Below are 14,338 nucleotides of genomic sequence, written 5' to 3'. Positions count from 1 at the left end.
AAAAAAAATTTTTTTTTTTTTTTTAAAATTTTTATTTTTAAAGCAATATAAACACAAGTGGTGGCATGGCCAAATGCAGGTTAACAAAATTAGACCAGTAATCGAAGGATTCCTTAACATATTTGTTTAAACCCTGTCAGCAAGCCATTGTTTCATTGAGAAAGAAACTTTACACTTATAATGCTTAGTACTATTTGGTTGCAGAATAATTTGTTGCTTAGAAGTTGGATGTAAAATTCAACCAAGTTAAGAACTTAAATGCAACTTTCATTAAAATAAGAATTTTAAAAGAAAGGTATAACAAATGGTTTCAAATAATTGTTCAATGATTTTTTTTCTTCTGGGAAAGATTAAGAATAGTCAAATATAGTTATTTAAAAAATAAAGCATACCTTTTGGGGCTCAATACTGCACATCATTATTCACCTAGCATCTCAGAGTCTGGCCCCACTTTAAAGCCTGCAATTTGTTTGAAATCTAATATCAGATTTTTCCATTGAAAACAACACATAAAATGATAAATAAATATGATAACCCTGTCTTATTCAGCTGCACAAAACTTACTGACAGGTGTGTATAAAACTGTACCATTTAGTCCTCATAATTTTAATTTGTTTCACATTATTTTAACTTGCAGAAATAAAAAAGACAATCTATCTATTTATATGCTATTTTGTATATTATATATGTTACAAATTAATGTGACAATCAAATCTAGATTTAAATCAATTGTTAGTAAATCAATGTATGAAGTGGTTACAAATTTTAGTTTGCTACCTTGATTGTTTGATATACATATATAACCTGTTTCTGTATAAATGTAACTAAATGTTTAATTACCTCATTCTGTTGTATATCTCCTTGTCCCAGGTGATTCTGATTCTTGTCATTCTTATTAACCATAACTACACTTATTAGTCCCCTACCGGTTTACCGGAGGGGACTTTAGGTTTACCCTCCGTCCGTCTGTCCGTCAGTCCGTCCGTCCGTCTGTCCGTCCGTCAGTCCGTCCGTCCACAAAACTGGATCCCGCGATAACGCAAAAAGTACTGAAAATATTTTAATGAAACTTGATATATGGATAGATGGCAGTATGGAGATTATGCACGTCTTTTTCTTTTCTTCCTATGTTGAAAATTCTGGTTGCTATGGCAACAAATAGACTGAAAATATGACAAATTTTACACATAAACTGGATCCCGCGATAACGCAAAAAGTACTGAAAATATTTTTATGAAACTTGATATATGGATAGATGGCAGTATGGAGATTATGCACGTCTTTTTCTTTTCTTCCTATGTTGAAAATTCTGGTTGCTATGGCAACAAATAGACTGAAAATATGGAAAATTTTACACATAACCTGGATCCAGTGATAACACAAAAAGTACTGAAAATATATTTATGAAACTTGACATATGGGTAGATAGCAGTATGGAAATTATGCACATTCTTTTCTTATCTTCCTATGTTGAAAATTCTGGTTGCTATGGCAACAAATAGACTGAATTTCAAGATTTCTTATTCTAGTTTTTAAGTTTTTTCACTATAAGTTCTTTATTTCTTAAGGTATTTTCTTCAAACTTTAAATATAAGTTGCTTGTCATCAACCACATCATATGTGACAAGGTTTACAACTCTAGTACAAAATTTATCAGAATTACCTCCCTTGAACTTAAAATTACATGAAAAAAACATTGTTTTTTTTAATAACTTCTTTTTCTGAATGTATCTACTTCAAACTTCTTATAAATGTTTCTTATTGTCACTCAACATTTGTGAGTGTTCAATACTCTAGCAAGACTATTTCCAGAATTATGCCCCTTTTGAACTTAGACTTTTTTTTGAGAAATTGGTAATTTTTACTCCAACTTCTTCAATCATGACAGGATTTTAAAAATGTTATATTTTGATAACAGGGATGTTTAAAAAATAACTTTAGAGTGTCCTTCAGTCCGTCTGTCTGTACATAAAAACTGTTTCCTGCGATCACTTTTAAAGAACTTTTTCAACAAATTTACTTTAAATAGGAACCTAAGTGAATGGCCCTTCAGAATGTTGCTTGGGCTCTTACCGGTAGGGGACTTATGGATTGCTTGCAATACTATGATAATTGCTTGTTAAACTTAAACACCTTAACATCTTAAACAAAACTATATCTCCAAAATTGCTTAAACAGGAAGTAGTCTCCTCTGTAATTTACACTATTTCCAAGCTTCTAGCTGACCATTCAAACTGGACAGGTACATCATTAGGTAAAACAGGGTTAATCCAAAAATCAAAGCAGTTATCATTTTATATAACATTCATTGAATGTAAAAAACCACATCAAATAGCTAATAGATAAGTAGATTTAAAAAATCATGAATTTAATAAAGAAAAAAATTGCAATGTCCTAGACATATTCTGCATATCATTCAACTTTGTAATGTTACCTCTCCCCAAAATAATCACATGGAACAGTCTGATTTGTAGGAATGACCAGGGAGTAAATTAGTCATGCACATTATGGTGGGAGAACAAAGGTGGCCAGTTTTATCAGATCTTTGATCTGCGTGGTGTAATATCTAAGTGGGTGTCCTAAGTGTATGCAATTATCAGGAATATTGATTCCTTGATTTGAAATAGATAAAAATGACAATTGCATGAGCTTGAGTGAAAAAAGTACTGTAAGAAGTACAATAGGTTGAAAACATATACATTTCAATGTTTGTAAATGCAAAAAAAAAACTAGAGTAGAATAATACTTTGGGTAACTTTTATGTGAATTGTTTTTGTTTTGAAATGGAATGACAGAATTTCATTTCTTTCCATGGTCCACACAGAAATCACTGGTTCCATGCCAATTCTGTCCCTATTCAGCTCAGAATCTGTGCCAAAATTATCTGCAGGTTATATACATGTATATTTGATTTTCCCTATTACAATATCTTATTAAATGAAAAAAAATAATTTCCTTGCTGTGAATAAAATCAATTAGCAATTTTTTCTTAATTGTTTGTGATTAAGGTCTAAGATTATAGAATTTTAAATTCTGAGTATTTTGATACCCATTGTGTTAAAGAAAACTATTACAAACCGACTTCAATATATTTTATCAATTTTTCTCATTTTTTATACTTAGCATTTTTTTCAGCTTTGCTCAGTAATAAAAAGTCTCACAAAAGTTATTTCATTTATTCCTCTGTCTAAAGAACAGGAATTAACAAGACTTCTTACTTTTCACTTTACAGAAAGGCCTTCTAAGAAAATATCTTTCTTGTCTTTGACTAAAGGACTTCACTATAAATGAAGTCCTGATAATTCCTGTCCTCAGGACATATTTGAAAATAAAAGTCCTGAGATTTCCTGTTTTTTCCTGTTGGTAAGATTTAAGTCCTGACAATTCCTGTTTTGTCCTGTTCAGTATGTTCAAAAGTCTTGAGATATCCTATAAACAGGACTTTTGTTAAGAGGTAGCAAACAAATCCTGGGATAATCCTGGGATTTCCTGGGACTTCCTGAGAACAGGAAATATTTTCTGCACGGGTACCGCGAGTAAAAAACATACTGCGGTATACCACGGTATTAACAAGATACCACGGTATACCACAATGTTACCTAAGTGTTGGGTTGACATTAGAACCCTTAGAACAGTCACCTGCACACTTTGGGCCACACAATAATTGAATCAGTCAAACGTTTATGCACTTGATGATTAATTCATCAAACGCACATGATCGGCTACATGTAAGAGTCCAATTTCGGGAAACTGAAAATTCTCGAAACTTCGCATTTAAATAAATGGTAATTTGCAAAGGGTTCCAAATGGTTTTGATGGGAAATATAATGAGACAGAAAACCAGAAAAAAACTGTTCCCTAGCATGCTTTGGTATTGGTAAACAATTATGAGTGTGGGTAACCTGCTGGTACTGATTCCTGGCATGATTCAAATATAAGACAGGGAACCAAAGAACCTCCAATGAAGAGAGCAGGCAAACTTTTACCCATAATTTTGCAGTATTTATGGCGAAAGTTTTCAAAACCATCACTTGAAGATACTGGCCTTACCATAATGCTCGCTTTGGAAGGGCCTGCTCTTCAAGCTCTCTATAATATAAATATTTACTTTAGAAGAATATTAAAGATCAGGGGTGAAGTGTCTTCAAAATTTAAGGGGTGAAATGTCTAGTTCCTGATATAAAAATTAAAATACTAATGGTTAATTGTTGAGCCCAGATAAACTTTAAAGTGGCTACTGTGACATTTAGATGGTGATTACCGTATATATGTCCTTTAGGACTAAAGGACTTTGTTTAAGTCACACAGGTTTGAACTGTCGGCCAAAAGATAAATTGAATAGTCTAGCTGTGTTTATTTTTGTTGAATTAAATTATATATAGTTAAGTACTGGTCAGGCACCAGAGTTACCTGACAAGTAAAAAGTATATGTACATATGTATGTAACTATGAATTATGATACTATACATGTAATAATGGATTTATTCTGGCTTTATGGATGCTTATCTTAAATCTTTATCATCAGGAAGGTTGCTTTGTAATTACGGACATTCAGATTTTACCATATCAGTACATCATTAAAACACCCCAGCATTACCCAGTTGCTAGACCCTTAACCTTTTCCCTCATATAAGCGTGTTTCCACAGCTTTTTGCCCCCCCCCCTTTTTTGCGGCCTCAAACAGTGAAAAAATGCCCTATTTAGGCCCCAAACACTAGTTTTCGTTGAGAAATGTTGTTAAAAAAAGTGACCACTTTTTCGGCGCCGTCCCCCATCCATTGACCAAAAGTTACATCAGGGGGTTGCCAGAAGGGGGATATACCCCCTTCTGTTTGGGGGGGGGGGGGGGGGCAGAGTCCCCCTCATCGCCAAGAAAATTTTTGACATGTGACAGGCTAAAAATGGCCTCAGGTCGATCTTAGGGTAACTAGTAACCGACGCTGAAAAGCCTTTTACTCTATCTCAATTCATTGAGAAGTTGCAGCACTTTGAAATCAGTTTTGATGGAAAAAAACAATGCAAAATAGTGATTTTTGGCAATTTTGAGAGGTCCCCCTATTGCCATGGTAACAGGAAGCACTTTTCATAGTTTCATAGCAGTTTGAACTTGTTACAGGAGGCTTTTAAATGAAAATGGCCATTTTTCGCAATATGCTCATGGGGTAAAAGGTTAATCACTATTACAGGTTAAATGACGCCAAATATAAATTCATCCTGTTAATTGTAGAGGCTGCTTGATGTACCAAATCACTAATGTAAAACTAGCCATAGAACGTTATCTCACTGCTTTAGAGAGGGCCTATCTATATGCCCCCATGCTGAGCTATAGCTTAGGTTTACCCCATCCCAGAATAACTATTACAACATCTCATTCTCAGAAGAGTTTTCCACATTGAGCATAATTGACCATAACAGATTGCTTCAACTTTTAACAAACCCATACATATGTCAGCTAAACTCACACATAATTATTACTTAAGGTTACATGTACATTGGATATTTAAATTTCCATTCAAAGTAAGCAAACACAAGACATTTGATGGGTAAAGGGTAAACTAATGTTAATGTTGAATTGCAGATCAGAACATTATTTTATTTTGACTTGTATAATCATACAAAGAAATGCATGAACAATACATTTTCAATACAAATTTTCAATGAATTAAAACAAATTTAAAGATAATGTCACGTTACTTAAGTATTTATTCTAGAATGTTATTTCAAATTAAGAAAAATTGATATTATAGTGTTGAGGATAAACTGTTTTAAACATAATTAAATTACATGTGTTTAGTGTTAAACATGATGTCTTCACATTCATATAAAACAACCAAATTTCATTGAGAAATATATAGTATTTTTTGTAAACTGGAAAATATGATGATTATTTGATTCAAGTGATAGATATGTAAGGGTCAGACTGTCATTAATAATTTGATACATGCTTGTATCTTAGATACAGTTTCAGGAAATTGGCTCCAATATGTTTCAAGATGCTCTTAAAATTGATACATGCAAAGCTGTGACAAGTGGTTTTAAACATTTTCAACTCTATGTGACCCCTGAACTCACTGTTATACATGCATATTATAATGTGGTATAGAAACTCACTTGCTTAGAGAAACACAAGCCATAAATGGATGTAGTAAATTAATATCTGTTATGAAATATTTCAGGTGTGTACATTGTGTAGAGGTCAGGATGAAAGATGGCTGATAGAACAAGGGATATGCTGAGAGACAATTGGACAACATTGCCATATTTTCATGATCATTTTAAGTCAGTAGATGATGTAAGTCATAACCTAATTATTTACTATTGTTAATTGAATATTATTCTTCCTAATTGAATAATAAAGCCATATTTAAATAGTGAATCATTTTTTACTATTATAGATATCCTATATTTCAAACAAGGCACAGTGTTTTTCTATTTTTGCAAGAAAGGTTAAAGTTAAAATACATGTATATATAGGCTCTTGAGATGTGCATCAGATGTAGCAGGTGATTGTAATTGATAGTGCTTGTAATTGATAGACTTGGTACAGTGATTTCATTTATTTGTGGACAGGATTGTATTGTACATCTGAGTCTAATACATGTACATGTATGTATAAAATGATCTAGCAATCTGAAGGGGAAAAAAATGAAAAATGGTGTTGGAATCCAGAGATATTTGAAATACTTGTAACTTCCATTAGGTTATCACAGTAATGATTTATTGAATTACATTAGGATGTAAACTACATACACAGTAATGTAACAACATTCTTCAATAAGCCAGGTGGATATCTTACCATCTTGATAAATAAAGCATCCCTGTGAGACTTTAACACACAGCATTTAAAGCAGTATATTTAATTCGAAACTTTTACAAATCGGTATTGGAGACCTGCATACATGTATGTTTTGTTATTGTATTCAAATTAACTAAAATATCTAAAGTTGCGTAGAATATATTCTTAACTTCTTGACATACTATACAACTAATTTGTAACTGAATGAACCCCACATCCTGTTTTTCATTGTTTACAAGCTTGTATTAACAGGTACTAATTTAGAATATTCTTTATTGTGTAGGTTTCTCATTTTATAAAGAAGAAATCTAAGGGTAAATCTGGATCATTCTTACTGCGACCTAGCAACAGAAATAGAGACCTCCTCACTGCCTCCGTCTTGTATGTATAGCCTTATTTTTGTCCTTGTTTTATAACCTTAGTACAATTTTTAGCTCGACTATTCAAAGAATAAGGAGTACTGGTACCTCGAGCATCGGCGTAACCACTTATGTTAAAGTTTGTGTACCAACTCAAATATTTTTAAAATCCATTGACATATGGCTTTGAAATTTTGCACACTTGTACACCATCATAATCTCAACTTGTGTACAGGAGGAAAATACTGTATGCAATATGATGCCCCATTACTATCAAGCACTGAGAAAAGTCGAGCACGCTGTCCTACTGACAGCTCTTGTTAAATATTAGTTGGAGTAACAGTTTTTAAAAAACTAAATACAAATGTATAAGAAAATAGATTTAAATCATTAAATGTTAATTGTTATTTTCAAGACGAGTTTCTTAATGATGCCACCTCCATTTTACTTACACTTTTATACATTTGTAACTACTGAAATAAGTAATAGAATAAGCATCAAAAAATTAATGCAATAAATCCATAGAAGATTTAAAATTGAAACAAATTGATCTATTATATTAGAGGGTAGCGATCAAACAAGATTTATAAATAAGAAGATTCCAATTTTTTATAAAACCTATATGAAACATTCTTCACTCTTTAATCTGTGGTGATAATTCTTTTACATCACTCAGACACACATACATATGGTGTTCATGTCAACAACATTAAAGAGGCAGGTTTGTTTAACTAAAGTATTTTGATGATTTTGGAAAATGAGCCTGTTTTAAAAAAAGTAAGAATCTATTTTATTTTTTTATTTGAATGTATATTACAATTATTGAGAATGATATTTTCATAGCTATGTTGTAATAAAAACTTTTATAGTGTCTTATATATATATTATTTTTTTTTAACAGAGTACCAGATAAAAGTGTACGGCATACCCACATCCAGATAGAGTTTGATGCTTCCCGGGGCTGTTGGAAGTACTTCCTTGTTGTCGAAAAGAAGTTTGATAGCGTTGATCAGCTAATTGATTATTATAAGCAAAACCCTGTGAAAAATTTAGAAAATGTGAACAATGTGTATTTTCTGAATCCTATTTATAGATCTGATGTAAATGCTAATTTATATACGGAACAAAATGGATCAAGTAGTGGCAGATTTCAATCAAATCGCACAAATAGTTTGTCAAGTTTGAGTATAAGTAGTAGAACATCTGAGCGATCATTTGACAGCTTAAAGGGTATTCCTCCACCATTACCTGTTCGACCATTGAACCGAACTCAGAGTACGGACTCTAGTAGTGGCACCTGGGGTTCAAACAGTTCACATGTTAATACTTTACCTAATAATGACATAGGCAATAGACCACCATTACCACTTCCTGAAGCACCAGAGAAGAAAGAGGATGGCGGAGCGTATGGTTACTCAAGAGCTCGAGACGTTTCTGAAGATATTTCAGAAAAACTTAAAGACGTTTTAAAATCTAGTGAACGGTGTGAATGTGGCATTCCTAGAAATTTGGCAGAGTTACCTATGGGCTGGACGGTGCATTTAAGTAAAGACCCGTTAACTCGGGGAAAACTTTTCTATCAGAGCGACGATGGAGTAACATCATGGCAACTCCCGCAGCAAGTTGAGATGCAGCTTAATAAGGTTCACATATCAAATTTAAGGCAAATTGACCAGAATTGGAATGTTCGACGTCAGAGTGGAACCTCTCTCAATAGAGTTTGAATTTGTGGTTATGAAAAATCTGTGATGTATACATGTAATGTATCAATCTTGAGCTGTACCATAGTATGAGATCTATTATGATAACAATTAAGTTATTTATAATGTCAGGAAGATATACGTATTCATTGAACAGCTATTTGATTCCTATGTAAGTGCAAAGAATGAGGTTTCAAATAACAACATTTTATATGATAAATTTATTCAAGTAATCAGTAATCATTGAGTGAAAAACAAAAGAAAATGTATGCCATGTGTGGCATTCTTTTTTTAATTCAGGTGAATAATTACATAGAAAACTATAAATAAAAAGACAACAATGTTTTATTTTTTAATCAAATTATAGCCAATAATGTTTTTTGTATTGGCCAACTTCTATCAAAATATAGGTTAAAATTCTTAGGATATCAAATCAGTCACATGAAGATTGTTGAAATACATGTAGCATCAGATTTTTGTTATGAAGCTAATAGTTAGTTGTCATTTCATGTGATCATTTCTTGAACCTGTTTAGTAAATTTAGAATAAATGTCTCTTGTCAGTTTATTTATATTTACTATTTAAAGAACAGCATTAATGATCTTTATACCCCCGCACAACGAAGTTGTAAGGGGGGTATACTGGAATCAGCTTGTCCGTCCGGACGTCTCCCCATCCGGCTGTCCGTCGGTTTTTCCTTGTCCGCCCAATAACTTGAGATTCCTTTGGCCCACAGTCTTCATATTTGGCATGGAGGTTAGTCATGATTAGTAGATGACCCCTATTGATTTTGGGGTCACTGGGTCAAAGGTCAAGGTCACAGGGGCCTTGACTTTAAAAAGCTTGTCCGCCCAATTCCCTTGGCCCACAGTCTTTATATTTGGCATGGAGGTTAGTCATGATTAGTAGATGACCCCTATTGATTCTGGGATCACTGGGTCAAAGGTCAAGGTCACGGGCCTTGACTTTAAAAAGCTTGTCCACCAAATAGCTTGAGATTCCTGTGGCCGACAGTCTTCATATTTGGCATGGAGGTTAGTCATGATTAGTAGATGACCCCTATTGATTTTGAGGTCACTGGGTCAAAGGTCAAGGTCACAGGGGCCTTGACTTTAAAAAGCTTGTCCGCCCAATAACTTGAGATTCCTTTGACCCACAGTCTTCATATTTGGCATGGAGGTTAGTCATGATTAGTAGATGACTCCTATTGGTTTTGAGGTCACTGGGTCAAAGGTCAAGGTCACAGGGGCCTTGACTAAAAAAAAGCTTGTCCGCCCAATAACTCGGTGGTATGCGGGGGTATTCACGCCATGACAGTGGCAGTTCTTGTTTAAACAGTCATGTACATGTATGTATGTTAAACAGTAAAATTTTGGATAATGAGGGAGTGTTCAGGTTATTAATGCCTCTGACATGACAATAAAGATCGAAATTGATCATATTGATATGAATTATGAACAAAGTGACAGTAGGGTAAATTGGAGTTTCAGATAATCATTGTATGTGTAATACTTGTGTAAATTCTAAACATTTAACCTATTGATGAAGAGACAATTTTGATTAAAAAATATTAAAATTGATTTAACAAATTGCTTACAACTTAACTCAAGGTATAATTATCCCCCGCCGATGGAATCGGGAGGGGGATATAGTTTTGGCGTTGTCCGTCCATCCTTCCGTCCGTCCGTCCGTCCGTCCGAATTTCGTTTCCGGAGTAGTTCTCTGCAACTAATGGCTGGAATTCAACGAAACTTTATGGGAATGTTGATCAGCATGTGAAGTTGTGCACCTGGGTATTTTCGTCTGGATATTTTTAGTATTTTTAGAGTTATTGCCCTTGACTCAGTAAAATTTTGTCAGAATTTCGTTTCCGGAGTAGTTCTCTGCAACTAATGGCTGGAATTCAACGAAACTTTATGGGAATGTTGATCAGCATGTGAAGTTGTGCACCTGGGTATTTTCCTCTGGATATTTTTAGTATTTTTAGAGTTATTGCCCTTGACTCAGTAAAATTTTGTCAGAATTTCGTTTCCGGAGTAGTTCTCTGCAACTAATGGCTGGAATTCAACGAAACTTTATGGGAATGTTGATCAGCATGTGAAGTTGTGCACCTGGGTATTTTCGTCTGGATATTTTTAGTATTTTTAGAGTTATTGCCCTTGACTTAGTAAAATTTTGTAATTTTCAACTTGTATCGCATGTAACTCAAAAAGTATTTAACCTAGAGTCATGAAACTTTACAGGAATGTTGATCAGTATGTGTAGTTGTGCACCTGGTTATTTTCGTCTGGATATTTTTAATATTTTTAGAGTTATTGCCCTTGACTTAGTAAAATTTTGTAATTTTCAACTTGTATCGCATGTAACTCAAAAAGTATTTAACTTAGAGTCATGAAACTTTACAGGAATGTTGATCAGTATGTGTAGTTGTGCACCTGGTTATTTTCGTCTGGATATTTTTAATATTTTTAGAGTTATTGCCCTTGACTTAGTAAAATTTTGTAATTTTCAACTTGTGTCGCATGTAACTCAAAAAGTATTTGACCTAGAGTCATGAAACTTTACAGGAATGTTGATCAGTATGTGTAGTTGTGCACCTGGGTATTTTCGTCCGGATATTTTTAGTATTTTTAGAGTCATTGCCCTTGACTTAGTAAAATTTTGCAATTTTCAACTTGTGTCGCATGTAACTCAAAAGTATTTAACCTAGAGTCATGATACTTTACAGGAATGTTGATCAGCATGTGTAGTTGTGCACCTGGGTATTTTCGTCTGGATTTATTTAGTATTTTTAGAGTTATTGCCCTTGACTTAGAAAATGTTTGCAATTTTCAACATGTGTCGCATGTAACTCAAAAAGGATTTGACATAGAGTCATTAAACCTTATTGGAAAGTTGCTCAGCATATTTAGTTTGTTCCTGGGGTTTCGCTTGTGGATTTATCCAGTATTTGTAAAGTTATTTCCCTTGACTTCGTAAAAACTGTTTCATTATGTTGTTATTTGATCATTGAGTGCTTGAGTTTGAATCGACCCACTTTACAGGAATAATGATCAACATCACTAAATTACAGGAATAATGATTCACCTCACTGTGAAACTATGAACCTGGGACTTTGCATGTGGATTTTTTTCAGTTTTGTTAGAGTTATTGCCCTTGAATTACAGTAGTATAAATTTGCAATTTTCAACTTGGGGTTTGCTTGGGGATTTATTCAGTATTTGTAAAGTTCTTGCCCTTTACTTAGTAAAAAGATTTTTAGTTTTAAAAAAATATTTGACCTAGAGTCATAAGATTGACAGAACAGTGGCGCAGTGGGGGCACCCGTGTCCTATGGACACATTTCTAGTTTTTATTAAAGAAGAATTAAAATGATTTGTTACAATAACTTTTAAAAATATTTGAAAATTGTGAGATCCCTTCTTGATGCCTTGAAAATGGCAATGAAGTCTGGAGATTAAGATGTTTTTACATCTAGGTGAGCTATTGTGATCCCCCACCATCCGTCGTCGTGCGTTGTCAGCAATTTCTTTAAACAACATCTCCTCAGAAACAAATGACTGCACAGCAACCAAACTTTACAGGAGTGATCCTAGGGTGGTCCCCTGCCAAAGTTGATCAAATGGTTCCGGTCTGTTGCATAAGTAGGTCACAGGGCCAGTACAAGGCCTAGAGCTTTGATATTTGGTTTATGATATAACCTATAGGTCCTCTACCAAAATTGTTCAAATTTTAGCCCTGAGGTCAAAATTGGCCCCACTCCAGGGGGTCATAGATTTTCCTTATATGTATATAGTGAAAACTTAAAAATTCTTCTTGTTTGAAGGTACAAGGCTTCAAGTTCAAAGAATATTACAGTTTATGCCATGATTAATATATAAATAAAGCCTTATGTCTTCAGTTGTTGTGTTAATAATAACCAGTACTCGGCGGGGGATATAAATTCAACGAATTTGCTTGTTATAAAGTAAACATGTTAAAATAACTTTGTAAGAGAAGTTTCCTTAGTACATGTACGCTTACTTCCCCCTAGGTGCTTTATTCATTATTACAGCTTGTTTTAGTCGATAATAAATAGCAGCTTTCTTACATTTTATCATAGTGTTAAAACATTTAACTTTGATAGCAATTTATTTATTTAAACACCATATAAAAAAAGATTTCTGCTTTGTAGTAGTCATGATTTATGTAGCTAACAGTCATTGAAGGATTTTTATTTAAAATAAAAATGATGAAACACATTTAGGCACTTAATTGCCATTCGCAAGTCATGTTGTCTCGATGTGGTATAAGGGTTAGAATGTAGTTCATTTTATGGATTTTATCATATTTATCATATTTGATGAAAACATACCGGTTATTTCTACCTTTAACCTGATTGAACGGGATGTAGTTAGACTTTGCCACAATTTAATGAAATTCCAGGTCGGACTGAACTTTCTGTGCAGTTTGACTAGGCACTTGATACTGTTGCTGGCCCATTTTTTGTGCTTGATATTTAAGTCCCTTTAACATCTCTCAATTCTGAATGAACTCTTCCAAATTCAAACACCAGGCAAATCTATTTCACACATATAGCAGATTAAGGGTTAAGCAAGCAAATGATGGATGGAGTACCTTTGATATAGTAAGACTGTTTATATTGATGTTGTTTATAATCACTTTGTTGTCATTAAATGTAGCTGAAACTTGCTCAAATATTCTGTATATTTGTCAGTATTTTTTCTGCGTACATGTATTTTAAGTAGGAAACTGTATAAAAAAATACTGTCAAAAGTTACACTTACAATTTTATTGAACAAGATCTATGTTAAAGTGATATTATGCTCATTTTTCCATTGTCAAGGTGAGCGGACTTGACCATATACACCATGTATTTCAAAAATTGACTTTTATTATGGTGACTGACCAACTGTTGATATTGAAAAATGTGTAGAATAAAATATAAATATGTTAAAAATATAAAAAGAACGCCCCGCTCCTTTTGTCAATTGAACATAACAGGTGAATTATGATAGGGAAATTTCCATAGACCATGTGAATTATTTATAGTTCATTCGAAGAAAGTTAAAAAAATTTGAAAAAAATTATGGCACAACATTAACTTATCTTGACTTTCAACTGTTCACTCACTATAATTATACACTCGGATGGGCATAATGTCACTTTAAATGAATAGAACAACTGTAAGGTATTTAACTTGCTACCAAATGATTTTTAGCTAGAATCTTACAATGTTTTCCTTGTTGACACTTATATAAGTTAGTCAATGAAACAGATAAAAAAGTAATTATAGACACATTATGCCTCAGAAATTCGTATTATTTTCATTCACATGGAAAACTGTAACAAGATACCAAAAATAAACAGTTTTTGAGAAATGAAAATGTTACCATTTCTGAGGCATAATGGGCCTTTTTAATGTAAGTCATAAGAACTTGATTCACATTTATGCTTATATTAATATGTATCAACTAACAATC

General features: G+C 33.2%; 1 protein-coding gene across 1 annotated transcript; it reads left to right on the top strand.

Moving 5' to 3' along the window:
- Positions 1-6,156: 6,156 nt before the first annotated feature.
- On the top strand, positions 6,157-9,178 carry LOC132728021 (uncharacterized). Its single transcript, XM_060713628.1, has 3 exons — positions 6,157-6,292; positions 7,080-7,177; positions 8,057-9,178. The coding sequence occupies exons 1-3, from the start codon at positions 6,209-6,211 to the stop codon at positions 8,877-8,879; spliced, it is 1,005 nt and encodes a 334-aa protein (XP_060569611.1). The 5' UTR covers positions 6,157-6,208; the 3' UTR covers positions 8,880-9,178.
- The last annotated feature ends 5,160 nt before the right edge of the window (positions 9,179-14,338 follow it).

Source organism: Ruditapes philippinarum, unplaced genomic scaffold (genome assembly GCF_026571515.1).
Source record: "Ruditapes philippinarum isolate M1 unplaced genomic scaffold, ASM2657151v2 ctg14712_1_1_1_1, whole genome shotgun sequence".
Classification (NCBI taxonomy): Eukaryota; Metazoa; Mollusca; class Bivalvia; order Venerida; family Veneridae; genus Ruditapes; species Ruditapes philippinarum.
The sequence above is the reverse complement of the archived record's forward strand: the minus strand, read 5'-3'. Positions and strand labels throughout refer to the sequence as shown.